This window comes from Volvox carteri (genome assembly GCF_000143455.1).
Source record: "Volvox carteri f. nagariensis unplaced genomic scaffold VOLCAscaffold_55, whole genome shotgun sequence".
Taxonomy (NCBI): domain Eukaryota; kingdom Viridiplantae; phylum Chlorophyta; class Chlorophyceae; order Chlamydomonadales; family Volvocaceae; genus Volvox; species Volvox carteri.
The window spans coordinates 750,220-771,110 of NW_003307598.1; the positions used below are offsets into that span (position 1 = coordinate 750,220).

A 20,891-nucleotide genomic window follows, 5' to 3' on the forward strand; every position below is an offset into this window, starting at 1 on the left:
CGCTTTGCTCATTCGGCTAGGAAATTACATAGACTGATAGCTGTCGTCTTAGCCGAATGAGCAAGACGGGCAGTTAGCCGCAGCTAAAGCCACGCCAGGGCTCCTCATCCTTAGCCAATATAACTTCGCAATCGTCAGCAGCTGCCGCCATTGGTAGGGAACCCCTCTTTGGACGCCGGCGGTTCATGTCTGGTTTCCTTGCATGTGATTCACCCTCCGTAGCTGCCTTCCGCGGCGAGGACTTCGTCGCGTGAACCGGTCACTGCTCCTGCCTACGCCACCAGCACCCAGCCCTCCACGGTTGGGTGACAGTCCGCGCTTGTCCTCAGTTGTGGCCGGCCTCCGTCTGCAGCGATCCCACAATCCGCCCCTGCCATAACCCGCAACCCCCCACCCCCTTATCACCCTTGTTGTGCAGCTCGCCCTGGCACACCTCGACCACCCTTCTCCAGCTCATCCAATGCCTTCTTCGGCGCCTCCTCCTCCGCCACCAACATCCTCAGCAGCGCCCTCATTACGGGGGCCCTCACTACTCCCCTCTGGACGCCACACAGCACCCCCCGCGTCACGCCACGCGTCACGTCCTGCAGCAGCCCCTGCGCCACGCCGCTGAGCAGCCCCGCCAACACAGCCAAGGTCACCGCCGCCGCCGCCGCCTGTTCCTTGCCGTGCGGTAGCGTCGGCATCGAGGCTTTTGACTGCACCGCCCCTGGAGCCATGTCCTCTCCACTCTACGTTTCCTCTGGCCGGCAGGCTCTGCTGCTGCCGCAACAGCAGCAGCCGTCGCCGTTGACGTTGAGTCAGTCGCTGGAGTTACGTTCACCGCCGCCGTCGCCGCTACGACCGCTGCGACCGCTGCCGCCGCCGCCGCCGCCGCCGAATCCGCCACTGCAGCAGCAGCAACAGGAACAAGGGGCGCTGGCTGGTGAGACATGGATTGTAATGGAGCTTTGTGACGGCGGTTCATTGGCCGCCGCCGTGCGTCGCGGCGAGTTCCATTCACGGAACGGTACGCTAGACCTGGTAAGTCCTGTTTAGGCTACATGGTGTGGATTAGGCTTTCTGTTCAAGCTTCGTAATTGTGCCTAAAAAACAAAGTTTTCATTCCCCTTGTTGGCTGAAATGCGGCTGCCCTCTCTTCGTTTGGTGCAGCACATCCCCATTGGGTTCCTTCAATATTATTACAAGTGCGCAACTTTCGTAACTTTTCGTAAAAAAAGAGAACTTTGTTACCTATTTGGACCGACTTACAACAACACAGGGGGTTCCCCTGTTCACCGGGGCAACCGGCTGCTCCTCACGCTGAACACCTTTATGTTGTGCCATTCGAAAACGGCCGTACATCCACCCAACGCCTCTTTCCAGTTACTACTTACCTTAACAATTGAGCGTTGCTCGTCACGTGAGCATCTTTCCTGGCCTGTGCGCTGCAGCCGGGCGTCCTGGCTGTTTTGCGGGACATCAGCCGCGGCATGGCCTACTTGCACAGCCGGGGCATACTGCACGGAGACCTCAAGGCCGAGAACGTCATGCTCTGTAAGCGGCCAGCCCCGCCAGCGGCGGCTGGAGCAGCGGTGGCGGCGCCGGCCCGTGCCCAAACAAGCGCCAGCGGACTCTGGTGGCGCAAGGCCAGCGCAGGAAGCGCGGCCGGCTCTGCCACGCCCACCCTTGCCCTGCCTTCCGTACACAGTAGCGTGTCAGGCTATACCTCTCGCTTCGCGCCTGCCAGTGCCAGCACCAGTGGCGATGCAGCAGCTTCTTCCGCGGACTGTGCCGGTGGCTCGGCGCTGTACGGCACACCTGGAGGCACTTTATCCGTACAGGAGGGTGGCCTCGACAGCTTCCGTTACGTGGCTAAGGTATGTCGCACGCTGTTTGGGCCAGCGAATACCGGATTAGCATTTAGCTACAGTTGAAGCTTTACTACATCCAAAAGTAGTTGTTGACGTCGTGGACCTGATAACCCGACACATGACCTTTAGTAAACCAAGTTACCTGCGCGGCTGCTATTGCAGCTGAAAGCGCCATGGCGCGCTTTCCGCACGCCACGCGGTCTTTCACGGTGCATCTTCTCGGTGTTTACGCCCCCTTCGCTATCTTGTGTCACTTCCTTCAAACAAATATGAAATGCGCAGGTGTGTGACTTTGGTCTGAGCCGCTCCCTGGACCCGGGTCGTACACACCTCCGTACCGCGGTGGCGGGTAGCGTCTCCCACATGGCCCCCGAGACGCTGCTCCGCGGGGAGATGAGGAAGGAAGCTGACGTGTACGCATTCGGCGTGCTTCGTAAGTCTTGTCATACATTATTATAGCTCATACGTCTTCACGAAAAAAACATAGCAGTGTACTTTAGGAAAAGCAATGTTTAAGGAAAAAATCCCCCGATTAAAAGAGATTGGGTGGCAGCCGGCGGGCGTGTAAGATTGGCCACGGCTGTGGAAACGCAAGTACCTGAGACGTGAAGTCACCGTGGTTGGGAAAACGCATTCGGGTGGTGTGGTGTAGAGGGGAAACGGGTGTTGAGTTACTTTCTATTTGCAGCCGCCTTGCCGTGCGACAAGGCAATAGCTGTGCAATGCCGGGTTCCCCAGTCTGCGATGAACTGTGCCGTTCTGTAAACCCATAAACCACGTCTTATCATGTTACCTCCTGACCGATGATGCCGAATTTTAGAAAGCACCCGCCGGTCTTGCGCATGTCTTGTCGCCGCTCGCTCTATCGCCCTGTGCCTGTATTTTAACATTCTCCTTTGTTAACATACATTCTGAAGTCGGATGGGGTGAACGGATTAGGGTGCCCCTCTAGCAGGGGGGAGCAGAGAACTGCCTCGGGAAAGGGGCCTGCTGGTGAAGCTATACCACCCTGTAACAACATGCATACATACAGCACTTGTCGCGTGCACATGTAACCTCCTGCACTCCCTCGTGGCCCACCTGGGCGATCCAACTCCGCACCTTGCAACCCACTCCATGCCAGTCTGGGAGTTGGTCAGGGGAGCCAAGGCCTATGAGGGGCTCTCGCATGGCGAGGTGGTCCAGGCGGTGGTGCTGCGAGGCGGCCGGCCGCAGCTGCCTCCGCAGGCCCACACGCCCACGCGCGTCCTGCCGGAGCCGCTATCGGATCTGGCTTCGGAGTGCTGGGCCTCAGACCCGGATGCTCGTCCCACCTTCGAGGAAGTGCTGTGGCGTATAGACTGCCTGGCGATGCCGGTGGCGGTGATGATGATGGGCGGCGGCAGCGGCGGTGCCGCCGCTGGCACTGGAATCGGCACGGTTGCGGCGATCGTCTCGTCACAATCTGACCAGCAGCAGCACCAACAGCAGCAGCAGCAGCAACAGCAGCAGCAGCAGCAGGCCATGTCGTCAATGGTGCTACCGCCAGCGCATAGCGGCGGCATGGCGGCCCTGGCCTCGGTGGTCGGCGACACTGCCGCCGAGACCTCCACCGCTGCGCTCCCTGCCGCCCCTGGCAGCGGCTGCGGCGGCCTCATGAACGCGCCGCAGATGGTGAGGGCAGCGCCGCACGGTGGCGCTGCCCCTGAAGTCGTTACCGGCAGCGGGTCGGTGTTCTCATCCGACACCAGGCCGATGCAGGCTGGCTTTGCGGGGCTCCTAGCCCACATGGCCCGTCTCGCCAAGAAGGTACCCAAGGAGGATCATCCCAACGACCTCGGCGCTGGTGACAGTGCTGCTGCCGACGAGAGCAACCGCATCCTGGCCTGCGCTGGCACCTCCAACGCACGTGCCACGGCAAGCAGCGATGCTACTGCCGCCGGTAGCCTATTCACCGCCGCCGTCGTCGCCGCTGCCGCCTCCGGCCCGCAGCACCGCCCGTCGGGCCGCCATGCCCAGGTGCAGGTGCCTCTGTTCTTGCTGCCGTACCATCGGCGCCAGCAGTATGCGTCGCAGCCACAGCTACAGCCTCAGGCAGAGGCGGAGCAGTCCTCGCCGGCTGTGCTCCTGCCAAGCATCTTCAGCCCGCGTTGTGGGGACGAGCACGGGTCTAAGATTAAGAATTGCGAGGAAAGTGCCCCAAAGCATTGGGACAGCCAGGGAACTCAGTTTGGCACTGGCGCGTATGCGGCTACTGCGGCGGCGGCGGCGGCGGGGCCCGCGGCAGCAGCGGCGAAGCCCATTGACGCGACGGAGGCGGCGGAGGGGGGAATTGAGCTGGCGGCCGCCCTTGAAAGGTTTAGCTTCGGCCAGATGCTACAGTAGCAGCGGAGGCGGACGGAGGCGGAGGCAGCGGACGAGGCTGGGAGCTGCATGATGTGAGTCGGACACATACCTAGCGTGTGGGCGGAGACCAGGGGTGGCACGGACGGCGTGGGTGCGCTGTAGTCTTTTATGTACGCGGAGCGCTCCGGGAGGCAGCGCTGGTGCGCGTGTGGAATTACTGTTTTCCCGTTTGGCAGAATAACTGAATGTATGCATGCGTGTGCCGCATGGGAAATGTTCAAAAAGGCTCCGAAAGGGAGTGGTAGTACATGTATTCGTTCCTGCAGCGACGGCTGAACAAGTCGATGTTCGTATCTCGAGAGCTGACGATGGACGTGTCGTACGCAGGATGTTAATGGCCGCAGTAAGGGGTGTATTAAGGTACAATATCTTATTTCGCTACGTCCTCCCCGATGTGGAAAACATCGCGCCCGCAGAAGAGCAATCTGCTTGAATAAAATTTTAGGTAATAGTGGACATCAGCGGAGTACTTGTGCGAAGATTTGGATGTTGCTTGTCGAAAATGTTGGCGAAAAAGTCTAATGCCTGACACCACGGATGGGGCTAGCATTCGTGAGATGCATCAGCTCCTGCATAGAGCGCGAAGCGGCAGGCAGCTTACGACTTTGGAAAGCCATTTTCCGTATTTCGGCCGTGGCGTGCGATTAACCGCGGTTGTTTACGTGTGGGCTGGTATTACAGCTACGTTCAATGTAATTCAGCCGTCTCCAGCACATATCTATGTGTTGTTGAAAAATGAAAAAAATGGACAATACGTTAAGCCTACAGCCTTGTGGCGAGCTTAAGCCTGTGCGGGTTTAAAGTTTGCCAGCGGCCTCCCAGGCGCGTCGCACGTCTTACATCTCCCCTGTCTCAATACACTTCGGTCAGCAAGCCTGCGCTTCATGTCACGCCGGTCCATAAAATCCAGACAATTCTTAATGCTTCTGTTTTCCATTTCGTCGGCACTGTATGACTGGATAGACAGCTTGCCACTTGTGAACACAAAACACAGAGACGAGAGTGGCAAAATAACAACGGCGAGATAATTATCCAGTAGCAGCCCTGTAAAAAATGTTCCAATACGACCATCAAACCCTCCAAAACAGCCGTTGTGATCCTCCAGCTTGTCCAGTTAACTGTTAAACCAGTCGAAAAACAACAGGCACAGCGTAGCGACCAGCAGCAGCACCACAATGTACCTCGTGGTCGACCTGTTCACTGCCACAGTCTTGGTCAACGACTGGTTGCCAGCCGTGATGTTGTGCGTGGCCTCTACCGCGGCCAGGTAGATGCCCTCAATCGTCTCCGCTTGCGCTAGCACTGCGCTGCTGAACATCTGGTTGAGCGCGGCCACATCACGAACCGCTTGCTCCACGGACAGTGCCGCCCCACGGGTCGCTGTAAGCCGTTCCTATGTGCACCATAAACCAGCGGCAAAAGGACACAACGCGGTACGGTAAAACCTTGTGACAGGGACGATGATGGGCCTTAGGCACGGAACATTGTTGTGCAGCGAACGTGGACGTTTTTCTCCCCCCCCCCGGCATCCCCACATCTCCCCCTGGCGTTTCCGTACCAGGCAAACCCCCACAGTACGACAGGTCTAACGAGGCCAGCCCGAATCCCCAACTAATCTCAACCTCAATCACCCATTATCAACGAGCCCAAGGGATCTCGGCTTTCCGATATCAAACTATTGCGGTTGCTATCAAACTATGCAAACGCCCACATTAAGAACGACACTAAAACAGAAAACAGAACGAGTGGCACCCTGGGTCGCAAACGATGATATCCTGGAACGTAAGTGTAATGTTTTGGTATGTATGTATGTATGTATGTATGTATGTATGTATGTATGTATGTATGTATGTATGTATGTATGTATGTATGTATGTATGTATGTATGTATGTATGTATGTATGTATGTATGTATGTATGACTTAGATTACACTGTGGGCTGCGAGAGCCGGGGGCCGAAGCCGAAACACAGCGCAAGGGTCGGGAGCACACAGCACAAGTCGGTTAGTCTTGTGTGCTCCCGACCCCGACTCAGACTGCCAACATTCTACGCAGCCACTCCGCAGCCCCTCCATCCGGGGATGGCACTGCATTGAATACACCACGAAGGGCTCTCAGGTCCCGCTAGAGCGAGTCCACAAGTCTCAGCTAGGGCAAAGTCAAAGGCTCTCTGAAACAACCCCCCAAAACACCACCAACGAAAGCGGGATTCGAAGGGAAAACAAACAAACAAATAAAAATTCGGTTAGGGCAGTCCCGGCAGGGGAGGGCTCCTGATATACCTAACAGGCCAACAAAAAACACCTCCAAGAGAGAACGGCTAAGAGAGCTCGATACCACAAGACGTCTTGCAACCACCTTAAAACGACTGACCTCCACCACCTGTCCCTTCCTGGGCTGGTCCAGGGGAGAAGTAGCCTTATAAAGAAAAGGGATCCCGCACAAGCCTGATCACCACTGCAGGGGCCCGGGATAGTATGTATGCATGTATGCATGTATGTATGCATGCATGCATGTCCCGGGCCAAATTTCAGCCCGTGCAACCTGCAGTACACATGTACACAGCACCAGCATAGACCTTACCAGCAAGGCCTTGTTTTCCTGCTCCATGTCCTGCAGCTGGACAGGCCACTCAGAAGCCTGCCGGCCGCCACCAGCGACACCATCGCCGTTGCCATCGTGTTCGTGACCCTTGGTTCCGGAGATGTGCAGGCCGAGGATGTGCTGCCAGCCATTGGAAGCCACCGCCGCGCTGCCGGTACTGGCACGGGACCCCTCTGCCGTCGGCGCCCCACGAGAAGCGTCCTGCAGGTTCACGCTTCCCTTAAAATCTCACAAAATCTCACAAAATTAATAGGCAGGACCAGCCATGGGCAGGGCCTATTAGGCAGGGTGAATACTAACAGGCAAGCAGGGCCAGCGTGGTTGAAACGCTGCCCGCCATGGCGGCAAAGACCACCCTAACGTATAATTGTATGCGCAAGCAAGCGAAAGAGATCGGTCCTGGAGAGTCTGCATCTGTAACGTGCACGGTGTCAGCCGGTCGGCTGGATCCCAAAAAATGTCCTAAAAAAGCGCATTTTTACAACGGCTTGAGACCATACACGTGCTTGACATCAACGACGGACACCAAACCGCAGCATCGTGCCCGTTTCCCTACTTTTCGGCTGGGGCGGCCTGTCGATGCCGACGCTGACGCTGACGCCGTCGCCGCCGGCAGCCCCGGCGCCCTCTGGTCCACGAGGGCCTGATACCTGGCAGCCCTCAGCCGGTCAAAGCATATGGTGGCGCGGTGAAGCCGCTCCGCCAGGATCAAGACCTGCATGTACCCAAGGCCACCAGCGTTTCTTTATCTTTACATGAAGCCAGAGGATGGGCGGGGTGGAGGTGAGAAACTTGACGGGACCCATTCCTCAGCTAACGTCCGCTGCTCGTGGCCCGAGATGAGGATGGCTGGCTATGCACGGGAATGCACAGGGCTTCGTCCGCGAAGGCCAGTCGTGTTGAGAATTTGCGACATCCCGGCACACGCGCATCATCTTACCACGCCGTGCATGTGGGCTGAGGTTTGCTCGTTTACGCGGTTAGCACCCTTCTGAGAAACGGATGCCGCATCTTTGAGGCGATCTATGTAGCCACCTATTCGGCCGATGGAGGCTGCGACCTGCGCCTCGTTGGCGTCCTTTGCCGGGTCTCCGACAGCTAGGGCCCCTGCACGGCAGACCTCGAAGCCATTTACCCAGGTTCCACAGGCATTCAATTCCGCTGATTGACACCAGCCCGGTTACTTCTAAGCGTCCCACCTGCTTCCCTTGTGTATTCCTGCTGCATGCTGCGAATGCTGGCCCATAGCGAAGATATGCTGTCTTCCTGGGAAAACAAATGGCGCAGTGTTTAATGATTAACACGCCAATCCCCAAAACTTCAAAGGTGACTCACAACGCCTTTAGCTGCGACAGCGAAACTGCCAGGTGGACTCGATCGACGTCCAAGTAGAACAGCCTCTCTGAGTCGACGGGTTTGTTCCTGGTAAGGTTGTTTATATATTTAAGTTGCTGACGTCAATCGCTTTGTCCATGTGTAATCAGACTTGTCGCCTTTCTCACTGGTGGTAGCTGAGCAGTGTCCAAGAAGCGCTCTGCCGCTGTAATTAAGTCTTTCGTACGATCCATATTGCGAAAAAAATGAAGTCTATACTTTTCAGTTCCGTGTTGGCAAGCAAGAGCCGTGAACCAGGGAACGAGAAATGAAGCACAGGGCAGCGCAAAGTAGCTTACAGTACCGTTGCAATAACGAGTGAGTATCAAACGGAGACATGACAATGCAATTCGTCTGTCAAAACCTGTGTACGGCATCGTCATAGAATGTACGGTCAGGAAGAATGCGTCACCTCCTCCCTCCTCCATATTCCCAAGATTGCTGGTGGCCACCACGCTCCCAAGCCTCCCGTCGTCCTCCCTGGTAATCCGGACGCGGCTGCTCCTGCTGCTGCCCATAGCGCCCGCCGTACGAGCCTGCTGCAGCGGCGGCTCCGTAATCCCCAGATGCTCCGTTGCCTTGCGCAGGCCCGTCGTGCTGCATGCTGTGCCCGTTTTCAGCGTGTCCGTACGACCCGTACACGTCGTATCGTGAATGGTTCTGTCCTGTTTCTGTCACCTGATGGTGGTGATGTGGCGGGGTGTGATGGTGTGCGTACGGCGGTTGCTGGTGTGGCGGCGGGGGCTGTCCGCCAAACTTCCCATGCGATGATGGCGGCGGCGGCGGCAACTCGCCACCACTTCCGATATGGATGTACGGCGGCCTGTCATGCATCGACTGTCCGTACGGGCCTTCCCTTACTGGCACCGGTGCCGGGTGCCCGTTCACGTGCCTGTACAGCTCGTACGACTGTTGCTGCTGTATCCCTCCTGCTCTGCCACCGTGGTAATCGTGGTGTGATGGGCCCTGGTCGTACGGCACTTGCGGCGGCAGCGGCGTTTGTGCGTGCAGGTGTTGGTGCTGCTGTTGCTGCGGCTGCGGTGGCGGCAACTGAATCATTTGCAGGGGGCCGCCAGCCATCACCGCCGCCGTATCGGCTGAGACTGCCAAGATGATCTGTGCCTGTGCTTGTGAGGGGCGTGGTTGCGATGGTGGGCCGGGTTCTGGGTGCCTTTCCCATGCCGTGCCGAAGGACACTACCGCCGGTGCGAGGTGGGGTGGCGGTGGGGCTGGGCCGGGAAGCTGACTAGAAGGGGGTAGTGGCTGGTGTGAATGCGGCTGTGGTGGTGTTTGCTGTGGCTGCTGTAATGGAGGCGGTGGTTGAGGTGGCGGTTGAAACGGCTGCGGGATAAGGCCGTACTTGTTAACAGGGACTGCTGGTACGGCTGGCAGGGGCGGCGGTGGGGGGTGGAAGTGCGGGGGCAGCAACGCGGGGTCGAGCTCCAAGTGCGTGTGGAGAAGGGCGGGTGGGAGGACGTGCTCTGTAACAAGGAAAGAAGGAAGGAAGCACGGAAACAGGGAAGTAGGGAAAATGACGGGACGAGTGAAGCAAAAGAAACATAGCGATGAGATAATAGGTAGAGATACGTGAGACACGAAGCAAGGGACGGGGGAAATTTGGCGTATCAACGGGAAGAAGCGAGCTGGGGTCAGGTCGCTGGAGTGGAATAGAGGACAAGCGCCGAAGGGCCAGAGCAACTTTGTCACGGCAATGGAAAAGGCGCCAAGACCTGTGGTTTATGGCGGTGACCATGGCGGGATGGCAGGCCATATTCAATAAATGACATTAATGCATTTTTAAAGTATGAAAATAAAGTGTAAAGTGGTGGTAATACAGCGACGACACGATGATGACCGTGCGGCGGCCCACTCCCACCCTCGCACATACCGGCCCGCCGCCAGCCACGATCCCATAAAATGCGGTTCTGTCGGAACCAGTCCAGGCCCCCGTCCTCCTCAGACGAAGGTAGCCAGGGAATGGGCCGAAGTGGCTGTTGGTGCTGGTACTGGTACTGGTACTGTTGTTCTTGTTGTTGTTGTTGTTGTTGTTGTTGGCCTCCCGCGGTGGCGGCGGTGGTGGCAGTGGCGGCGGTGGCGGCAGTGGTGGCGGTGGCGGCGGTGGTGGCGGCCGGCTCCATGGGGCTGTTCGGAATGCGGTCGCTGCTGGGGTACGTCACCTGAGGAAGAGGTACCGTCGGATCCGCGACCAGGGGGATTAGGATCCAGAAAGATCCGGATCAAAAGAGATTAGGGATTCGCGTCAAGATCCGGGTCAGGGAGTAGGACTACCAATCTCCACCTTACCTAAACATGAAGGGGGTCGGGTGTATGGGGCGAACCCCAGCCCGCATTCACGTGCAATTTCAGCCCGTCACCCCTCTCTGCGAGACTGTAGGGCCACACTATCACCCCACCGCATACTTCTCGGACGACCAACCAATTTCCAGTACTAGTGCCACTACCACTACCAGTACCAGTACTGGCAGTGCCACTACCAGTACCAGTACTGCCAGTGCCACTACCAGTACCAGTACTGCCAGTGCCACTACCAGTACCAGTACTGCCACTACCACTACCAGTACCAGTACTGCCAGTGCCAGTACTAGTACCAGTACTGCCAGTGCCACTACCACGCACCTTGGGCACCTGCTGTCGGGCTCGCGCCCTCTCCACCTTCTCAACAGACTCCTCGCCTGCAAGCATGTGTATGCGTGTGAAGAGACAGACATACGTACATACGGACATATGTCACTTCGGTCATCACATATGCATCATTTCATCATGGATTGCTCTTGTGCTGCGTTTCGGCTAATGACAAGAATAATAGTAGGCAACATGCATAGTTGACACATCCTCCTCTACACAGACACACACACAGACACACATACAGACAGAGCCACATTCGCATATCGTACGCGCTGATATGCCCTCGTCCCTCAACCATGCTGGTGGTCAGTACAAGAGGAGGTGCCTTATGATAAAACACGTACTTGCTTACATGCATACACACCCATGCACATCCCTTCCCATCCCTTCCCATCCCTTCCCATCAATCTTCCACCCGACCTCCACCGAATGCATACATACATATGTATGTATATTCCCGACCTTTGCGCTGTGTTTCGGCTTCGGCCCGCGGCTCTCGCGGCCCACACTACTGACTGTAATCTAAGTCATACATATACATACATACATGCATACATACGTACATACATGCACAGTCCTCAAGACCCGTCCACAAGACCAGCTCCACCCCACCTCCTTACCCATTCCTGTCGGTATGCTGCCGGCCGGCAGCAGCAGCTCCGGCGGGGGCCGGTCCCACGGCCGACCCACGGGGGGGTGCGGGCCGCCCTCCATGGCCGCCCTCATGGACTGGTGCGCCCTACGGACTTCCTCCGCCGTCAACCGCCGCTGCCGCGCCTCTTGACGAGCCGCTAAGACCTGGCGAAAACCCGCGCAAACCAAAACACACACACATGTACACACAAAAAAACGCGCACATCAACACAGAGCGCAGAGGCCAAAACACCATTTGCGTGTGTTTGTATGTATGTATGTATGTAATCCTTACCCCCAGACTAAACCCCTACTAACCCCCTTCCAGTTCTTTCAGTTTTTAAGAACTTTCAGCCTGGAAAGCACTCAGCCCAATATTAACTTCCCTTCTCCTCCTACATCGTCCGGCCTACCGGCTTCAAGGCCTTCAGCCGCTCCTGGTAGTCCTGCTCTGCCGCCGCCACCTCTGGGTGCTTACGAGCCTCACACTGCAGAGCTAGCAACGCCGCCGCGTGACGCCTGGGAGGTACGGCAAGTACGGCATGCGACACCACGCCAGGTCGTGCCAGAGGGGCCGGGTCAGGGAGGGGGGAAAGGGGTGAATCGTGAAGACAGGCTTCGTCCCACTACACGTCCAGAAGTGACAGCGTGCAATACACAACCGGGCAGGAGATCGGGTCGGGTCGGACACAAGGACGACGCCAAAAGGATAAAAAGCAAGGATGATAGCAGCGATAACTAATTTATAAAGGCGGCGCCAAGGACGCAATGAGTTGAACCTGGCGACCTCCCAGGGGCGCCTGCAAACAAAATCGCCACAGACCACCACCACCACAGCACCGCCACAGACTACCAGGATCATCATAATCATTATCATAATCATCATGTAACCAGGACGCATGTCAGGCAGCGCTACAACAGCGCGCCGAGGAAGAGCCGCCGTACAAACCCAACCCCTCCCCGTATTGTTGGTGTTCCTTTATCTCGGCGGTTGCGGCCCCCCCCAACCCCACCTCCTACTCCCAAGGTGCCTCATTTCCCGGGGGGAGGAGGCAAAAGGCGCATATAACGTATCTCCTCCCACCCCAACCCCTTTTGAAACGTTTTGCACATGATCTGCCACCTCTCCTCTCCTGTCCCACCTTCCCCCTTCCCTCTTCCCTATCCCCTCTCCCCCGGTGCTTCCCAGAGTCCGAGGTCTACCCCCCCCCCCGCCTCCCCACTCACTGCGCCGCTCGCTCCGCCCTCAACCGAGCCAGCTCCGCGGGGCCCGGCTCTGAAACTTCCTCTGGCGCCGCCGCCGCCGCTGCCGTACCGCCCGCCGCCGCAGTAGCGGCAGCACCTGTAGCTAGTTCCGCTGGACCCGGGCTCGATTCACTGTTCGGGCCCCCGGCGGCGGCGGCGGCGGCAGCGGCGGTGGTGGCGGTGGTGGCGGCGGAGGCGACTTGCGGCGCCGCGGCCGCTATCCTGGTGGGACGAGCCAGCTGGCTGCGTCGTACGGAGCCGTCACCGAAGCGGCTCCGAAACCCCGCCACGACATCGGGATCCGCGGGCCCTATGACAATTGTGGGGAGATACGTGCGAGAATGTAATTATGATGGGGATAAAGGAACAGGGAGTGATGACTTGAGAGAGGGGGGAAGGAGAGAAAAAGTGGTTAAGGGGGGAGAGGGAGAGAGAGAGAAAGATAAGGCACTGCACCGCACAATACACCTCTTATATACCATTATCACCACTTCCTCTAATCGCCACCACACCACTTCCTCTAATCGCCACCACACCACTCCGCACCTTTTTCGCCCAACTTGGCCGTCATGTCCACCACCGTGGTCGGTGTTGGGACCGACAGAGATGCCGCGGCGGTCGAGACCAACGCCGTACCACGCTTCAATGCCGTACTCGCTGCCAAGCCACGACCCCCCGTCGAAGCGGTGGCGGTCGCGGCCGCTGTGACAGTCGTCGCTGTGGCGGCGGGTGCGCCAATGCCGCCGCCGCCGCCGCCGCTGGCGGCGGTGGCAGCGCCGCCCGCCTGACCTCCGACATCCATCACGCGCGGCCGCGGTGTCGCCCGTACATCACCCAACGCCCGCGTCGCCGCCAGGGATCGTTTCCGTACACTGTCTTTGGTCATTGTCGCCGCGGCTCCTAGAAGCCGGGAGCCGCGGATGAGCGGCGTGGCAGCGGTGGCGGCAGCGGCGCCGCCGCCGCCGGCGTTGGCGTCCGTCACTGCCGTGCCAGCGGCGGCGGCGGCGTTGGCGGTCGGAGCGACCATGTCAATAGTGGCCACTGCTCCGACCCGCCTGTAAGCAACCGGCGATATGGGGGTCAAACATTCGTACTTTCAGAGGAATACCAGACAGACAGACAGGCAGACAGACAAACAAACAGGCAATCCACTAGCCGCTTAAATAGCTACGCAGGCAAAACAAGTTAGCTTGTGGCGAGATGGAACTGGCGGTCGAGGGTGCCGCAGCCAGAGCAACCGCCATCCGCAGCTTCGCATTGGCATCACAATCAGCGACCGTACACCTCAATCCGTAATGCCCCGAAACCACAATTCACCGTAGGATGGTGGCATGATCGGGATCCTTGCGCCATTCCGCCAGCACTGCCGCCGCCGCGCCGCCGAATCGACAACGCATGACGGCGCTGGGCCCGCCGTCATCTCCTCCTCCGCCGCCGCCGCCGCCGCGTTGCACCGTGCCGCCGCCCGCTGAAGCCAAAGCCTCCAATGCGCCTTCTAATCGGGAACCCTGCAGCATCGTATATGTACATGTACATATGTTCATGTATGCATAAATACGATGTTTATGTATATATTCCACATAAAATGAAACCATGTCTAATTATCGTTGTTTGTACACACGCGTTTTGGGTGGTTCGCACACAGAAGCAACTGGTTGACGCAGTATGCACGTGCCACAAAACACATGACCCGGAGGGGACAACGCACATTCAGAACAAATATATAATAACATTTATTTTTCATGTTCAGGATAACACATTTCAGTACCTGCACCTAGCTAGCCGCTTCAAATTAACACACCGGTGACTTGTTCATCAGCATGTACCTAAAACTGAAGACGTAGACATTCAAATACGGTACCAATATGTCGTACCGGGGACCTGTCGTACCTTGAGCAGATCCCGCCGCATGGGCAGGCAAGCCATAGTATCCAGCAACAGCCGTACCATCGTAAACTGCTGATCCGCCAGTGCCTCCTGTCATGAGCCATGTCGTACATTATGTCGTGCGGGGCAGCATAAGTATAACATCACATCAAACTTCATGCGTCATCAATCACGTCGCGTAACACCCCTCGATTTGGATAACTGTCGGGCGCTAGTGCCATTGGTAAGGTAAAGAGTCGGGCAGCATCAAATCTAATAAATTTTGGTTTAAGTGAGAAAACCTAACCTTACGTCCGGGCAGACGCGTGTGTGTGCGTGCGCGTGTGTGCATGCGTGTGTGTATGTGGGCGGGAAGAGCGGGGGTAACAGCAGGCGGCCTGGCGGCCAGGCTGCCCCCTTCTCGCCCGTTCCCCGTTCTTTAATATCGTATTTACCCGTACCGTAATAGACTTGTTGCCTAAACAGCCTCTTCCCTAGCTCTGCTTTGCCCTGGATTGTCCTGGCGCCCACCCGGCCCCCACTCGGCCTCGGTGTCCATCCCTTTTCCAGTTCCCCTCGCCGCCTCCATGACTGCGCTGAGGTTCATGTCTGACTGACCGTTCTGATCATCTGGCGGTTTCTTTGGCCCTCTATATTTCTATATCGTCAATTGCGGACCACGATCGTTTTCGTGGAGCCCGCAGTTCTCTGTGTGTCCTACATACACCGTGCCGTGGCGCCAAAACGCCATGTCCGACGTCCCCTTCCCCTTCCCTCAACCTTCACCCTTAGCCGCAGCAACCTCGATTCTGAGCCTGAGCTTCGTCCTCTTCCCACTTCCCCCTTTAACGGCCTTTTACTTTTCCTCACCTGCAGCCAGGTGCTGAGGCAGTCCAGCATTCGGGAGTTTTGCAACAGTCGCCACAACACGTCCAATGAGGTACGAGACATGGCCTCTAGTGCCGTACGCCGTACTCGCCAGTCCGTACAGGTCACTACCTGCTGCTGAAACACCCCGACCGCGCTGATCGGGACGCTGCAAATGCCGCCAGTTTCCGGATTGACTAGAGTGCTGAGCTTTGCTAGTTGGGCCTTGCGGGCCGCATCCTCCTGCACGTCCAAGCAGTACAGTCGCTCGTCAACGACGGGTACGACAACACTGGACGGTTGCTGTTGGCGCGGCTGTTGTTGCGGGTGGGGTAATGGAGGGTGAGGAGGATGGGGAGTCGGTAGGGGAAGAGACTTTTGGGCATTGCTGCGAGATTGCGTTGCGGGAGCCGCCGCGGGTGTTGCAGAGGGGTTGTGTACTGGAGCCACGCGAAGAAGACCAGAGGCAGCCGATGGCAGCACGTCCTGACCCTGCAGCTTTGCTCGCTTAGCTGCCAAACTTAGGCGATCGCTGACGGCCTTCTGGAAAGCTCCGTGGTCCTTGCGAACTGCCTCCGGTGTGCAGCTTGCCTGCCACGCCAAGGCACGGACATGCTCCCGGTCCATTAAGTTGTCGATGACTGAGAACACGTCCGCCGCGTTGGAGACCGCGGAGTGGGGATCTGAGGCCAGCCCGACCGCGTTTCCGACAGCACCCGTCTTAGCACAGCCTTCTGCAAGCGCGCCATGCAAGCCAAACTCGAGAGCGAGAAAGGTCTGCACGCTGTACAGCGACTCCATGCTTTTAAGCTGCTGCTCAAATTCCTTCAAGCTGGACAAAATGGCTGTCTCCTTCGGGTCTGGACCCATCTGCTGCAGAGTATTAAAGAGCGATAAAACCTCGCGAGCTGACGAAATGTTAAAACTCCCAGCATTTGGTGTGCTGGACGACATCGTCTCATTGGTATTGCACTTCTCAAAGTCCATGGCCTACGCCTGATAAGTTCGTCAGCGGATGACCGAACCACGACAGAACGAGTTAGGTCGCCTCATGCCCAAGAATTTATAACGAAATACTGAGAACCATTATCATACAGCGAAGACTGCTGCAAGCTGGGCAAAAATAGCCCGCCCCAGATTGTCCGAGCAAAATTTAATCAGGCCGCCTAAACCATTGTATTCAAGAGAAAACACTAAAATATTCGGCTTAATGACATCATATCAGCTTCCTGCAATGTGCTCCACTCACAGATGGCACTCCCGCTGCCCAAACGGTAACAGCTGCGTATCGTACTTGGCTTTCCCGTACACATTTATGCAATCGCTGCGCGGCTCTGTAAGATCGGGCAAGCGACGACGACGCTCTTTATGTCTGATTACCATTCACAACTGTGTTACCGTGCGCTTTTGAGACTACTTGATGGATTGAAGCTCTTTATTCCGGCAACCTCGTAGGCTGCGAAAGGTTACAGCACCTTCCGGCGGTTCATCGGTATATAGCATACTTCAGCGCGTTCCACCAGCGCCTTGCATCACAGTGCGATTAGGACAATGCGGGGAAATTCCGAAGCCCTGCAATCCTGAAACTCTTTCCCCACCCACCCCTTCCCACGCAGCGCTGCAAACACTACCATTCCATAAGCCCCAGGAACCTTACATCTAAACTCGCAATGTCCCAAGAAAAGAAACCAAACAATCGTCAGATAATAGAGAGGATGATACATAGGATAAAGAGAGCCCCGCGCCACGAATCGAGTCAGGAGTCCCAAAACACGCCTCAAAATGGACACCAAAAGAACTCCGAAATCAGGACAACCAATGGCATGATACGCATTGCCGCACAGGCTATAGCATACACCGCCCATATAGGGCCCAACAACTACCAACCGAAACCGAACTTAACCCCCATTCATCGGAAATCGCACCTACCAACAGGCGTCCTGCCAAAACCCACACGGTGCATCTACAAATGACCAACCGCAATTTGGGCAAGGCAACGAGTTGCCACCGCAAAACGATAGCCGCCCGCCCGCGCAAGAATAGCCAGCCCAAGCTGCCGCGTTAGCATTTTCAGCAGGCCAACCGTACCGCACCGTATTACGGACAAATCTCCTGCACGCTCTCCGGCACTCTGAGCTCTCTGTTTCAATCAATAACGCCTTAATAAGGCTATACATTCACTGTACTGCTACTGCTACTGCTACAACAGCAGCAGCAGCAGGTGAAAACACACCGCAGCGGTTTTCAGGTCCCAGTGATGCGGCTTGCTATAGCCATTTCCAGCCCTCCCTGCTCAATTACCCCGGGAGGACAACAGCCACTGCGGGCGCCACGACCTTCCTTCCTTTCCAACCCCTGCTGCTACAACCTCTAGTGGTCTTTAATGGCCGCCGCTGCCACGGTGCTACTGCCACTGCAGCAAAAGTAACAGCAGCAACAAAGTGCTGCTACTGCCGGTGTGAGTGATGCTGCTGCTGCCCGTGCGGCGCCCCGCTGATCCCGCCCGACCCGCCACGGCGGGCAGTTCTCGCCACGGACGCCGTGTACACTGACTTGACCGTTATAGGCGGATTGGAGGAGGCGGTGCCTGTGATCGGCAGCAACGGCGTCCGAATCGGCGCCGGTGTGGGATCGCCGCTAGCGGCACCCGGGGCTTTGCTGGACGCGAGCTTTTGCTGCGTGTACCACGCAATGCCCCCCATGGCGATGCACACGCCTAGTAGTTTTTTTGCCGGCATCGAATCCCCGAACAACAGACAACCGCCCGTAAGGATAATGACGGTCTTCAGGTGCCCCACTACGTTGTATGTGAGGCTGGAAGTGGCGCCAATTACTAGGAAGGTCGACAGGCTGACCAGCAGCCCCAGCACAGCGGAGATGAGGATGGCCGCCACCGCAATGGGAGTGTAGTGGTAGGCGAGGAGGGTGCCTGGGGGCCGCTGCGGCGGCAGAGAAGGAGGCAGCAACGCGGCGGCGCCGTCGGCGCCGCCAGGCGCCGGCACGGGTGCCGCCATCACTGCCCAGCCCATTGGCTCACAGAGCGGCACCAGTATCCCTAGCATGAGGGTAGCCTGTAAGGATGAGAAGGGTTGCAGAATCGCATGCGCACTCATCGCATGCAAACTCAAACACGGACGTGCATACGCATACGCATACACGTGCGCATGAGGATGACCATCTGAGGACCAAGTAATGCGGGTGAGCTGCCGCAAGAAGGAAACCAAGAAATGGCTTTCCACTCGCATGCAAGGGCATTGCCACATCACCGGAGCCGCACCTGAGGCGTGTAGGCGTGCAGCAGCTGCATGCTGCTTGCCTTGAGCTCTCGTTGTTTAGATCCCGCCCAGATTTGGTAGAGCGCCGTCATGATAGTGGCACCCACACCCACTGCAATGCCCACCAGGTTCGACACCATCTGTGTATCTGTGACCGTCGCCACGCCAATGCCTAAGCACACCACCATCACCGACGCCACAATGCGCAGGGGCGGCACGCGACGAAACATTACCAGCTCTAGGCCTATGACGGTGGGTGCAACCGCGATCTTCATGACCTGCATCAGGCCAGCAACAGCAGTAGCAGCTTCAGCAGGATGACCAGGATATAAACCATGCAAACAGCATGCATGAGCATACATATATAGGCATTGCGCCCCTAGTTGATGGACGGTGGTGACCTGGGATAAAGTTAACCTGCGAGCCGACCAGGAATGGAGTTGGGCCGCTGTCGACCCGGCAGATTCCGTTGGATGCTGGTGGTGGGTGCGGAACCTGAGCGATCCACTGAGAAGTTGACTAGGGTGACTGGATGAGGGTGCCCCGAAATACCGGGGAAGGCAGGGTTTCGCAGGGTAGCTGCCACGGGCGAAGATACACCCCCTGTTTCACACATCATATATACATACAGGTGCACGTGTCAAATAAAATCAAAACACACAACTCACGACCCTGTCCTGGCTGTTCTGTAACTGCCAATGCGATCCAGCAATGAAAAGCACTCGGGCAGCGCGATACCCGGCGAGCTATCAGTAACCAGCGAGCTATTAGCAACCAGCGAGCTATCAGCAACCAGCGAGCTATCAGCAACCAGCAGCAGCAGCAGTAGCAGCAGCAAGCAGGCAACCAGCACTACAGTGAGCTGAGCTGTCCTTAAGCGGCGACAGGCACCGCTTGAATAAAGGTCAAAAGGTGCTGAGCCCCCACCCTGCTGTCGTAAGTCCGGAACAGTCACAGTCAGGGCACGAGCAAGCCTGCTGCAGAGCGCAGCACCACATACTCTGGAACAGATGAAATCAAATGCAGGCAGCAAACCAGCCAATATAGAAGATTAAAAAACGACGGGCGTTGGGAAAGCCTGAAGGCGTGCGTACCTGATAGAAGCCCACCGTGTTGACCTTAAGGCTCAGATTGCAAAGGACGATGTACGCAACGTAGGCCGCAGCAAGGGGCACCAGTCGGCGCTGCGATATGGGCTTGACAGGGAACATCCCTGCTGCTGCAAAGACTCGCATCCCCACAAGCGTGAAGACTGTGTGGATCCACGTCAGAGCATACGTGAAGTGGAAGCCGTAGGTTTGGAAAACTGCCTTGTTGGCAAAGACAATGCCTGGATGAGGGTACGGAGGGTGAAGAAAAGGTGGGTGGGATGCAAGCATGGAGGGGGGCAAGGAAGAGGAAGCGCGGGGATAGGTGTTCTCGGGTGTCGAGCAACACAGGGGTATATGGCAAGGTAATAAGGCTTGGGAGGGAGAGAGGTGGGACATGGGACCACGTGCTCTTGAGGTCACAAAGGTTAAGGCTAAGGAAAATGAGATATTCAACGATAGCGGTTGGGTATCAGCCTGCCTGTTACGGACGAGCGCCGCAACGCGCAATGGCCCAATGTGACAGGATCCCAGAACCATAATCGCAAAGAGTTACCTGAGGCCGAGATCACATTCATGATCCCATATGTGAGCGCCTTTAAATTGGCGCTGTTCAGCAACTGGCCCATGGTCAGACAAAGTCTCAGCAACGGAATTCAACAGACAGGTCTGTGTTAAAACATTTTGGACGCCAACAAAATTGGAGCTTTGCCGATGCTTTGCATGTCAGCTACCAAAGCTGGTCGGGGGACTCTTTACTTTGTATAGGTATATAACACAACCAATGTCGAGAGCTTTGTCTTATCATCTGAAACAGTAAAATGTCCACCGTAAATCACAAAGCAACTAATAGCTTGATCAAGGTAGCGTAGTTTGTGCTCAGCTGGTTTTACCCGAGACTTGGGAATGGTGTGTACATTACATAGATTATAAATCTCCTGTACTACCTACCCATGACGGCCCAAATTGAGTGGCTCGGGTCGCTGGGTACATAAGAAGGACACGGGTAAATTCCCAATGTCGTACAGAGAGCGTGGAAAACTTGCTGGCAATAT

General features: G+C 56.9%; 3 protein-coding genes across 3 annotated transcripts in view; 1 reads left to right on the forward strand and 2 right to left on the reverse strand.

Annotated features, from left to right (window-relative positions):
- Positions 1-4,217, forward strand: part of VOLCADRAFT_96825 (uncharacterized protein) — a gene marked incomplete at both ends in the record, with an annotated part of 10,254 nt that extends 6,037 nt beyond the window's left edge. Inside the window, 6 exons of the mRNA XM_002955804.1 lie at positions 419-1,023; positions 1,434-1,859; positions 2,136-2,286; positions 2,887-3,176; positions 3,504-3,641; positions 3,858-4,217. Of these exons, the coding sequence (XP_002955850.1) occupies positions 419-1,023; positions 1,434-1,859; positions 2,136-2,286; positions 2,887-3,176; positions 3,504-3,641; positions 3,858-4,217 (1,970 nt within the window). The remainder of the gene's footprint in view (positions 1-418; positions 1,024-1,433; positions 1,860-2,135; positions 2,287-2,886; positions 3,177-3,503; positions 3,642-3,857) is intronic.
- Positions 4,218-5,352: 1,135 nt separating this feature from the next.
- syp8 (uncharacterized protein) lies at positions 5,353-16,460 on the reverse strand (the record flags this gene model as incomplete). Its single annotated transcript, XM_002955867.1, has 16 exons — positions 5,353-5,631; positions 6,822-6,962; positions 7,783-7,949; positions 8,042-8,108; positions 8,516-8,887; positions 9,078-9,601; positions 10,093-10,393; positions 10,854-10,909; positions 11,483-11,660; positions 11,909-12,014; positions 12,723-13,050; positions 13,287-13,795; positions 14,058-14,248; positions 14,631-14,717; positions 15,477-15,788; positions 15,915-16,460. 16 exons carry the CDS (start codon positions 16,458-16,460, stop codon positions 5,353-5,355), a joined length of 4,164 nt encoding a protein of 1,387 aa, XP_002955913.1.
- A 466-nt stretch (positions 16,461-16,926) lies between these two features.
- On the reverse strand, positions 16,927-20,465 carry VOLCADRAFT_106985 (uncharacterized protein; the record flags this gene model as incomplete). Its single annotated transcript, XM_002955868.1, has 4 exons — positions 16,927-18,544; positions 18,751-19,026; positions 19,843-20,078; positions 20,393-20,465. 4 exons carry the CDS (start codon positions 20,463-20,465, stop codon positions 17,921-17,923), a joined length of 1,209 nt encoding a protein of 402 aa, XP_002955914.1. The 3' UTR covers positions 16,927-17,920.
- Between the last annotated feature and the right edge of the window lie 426 nt (positions 20,466-20,891).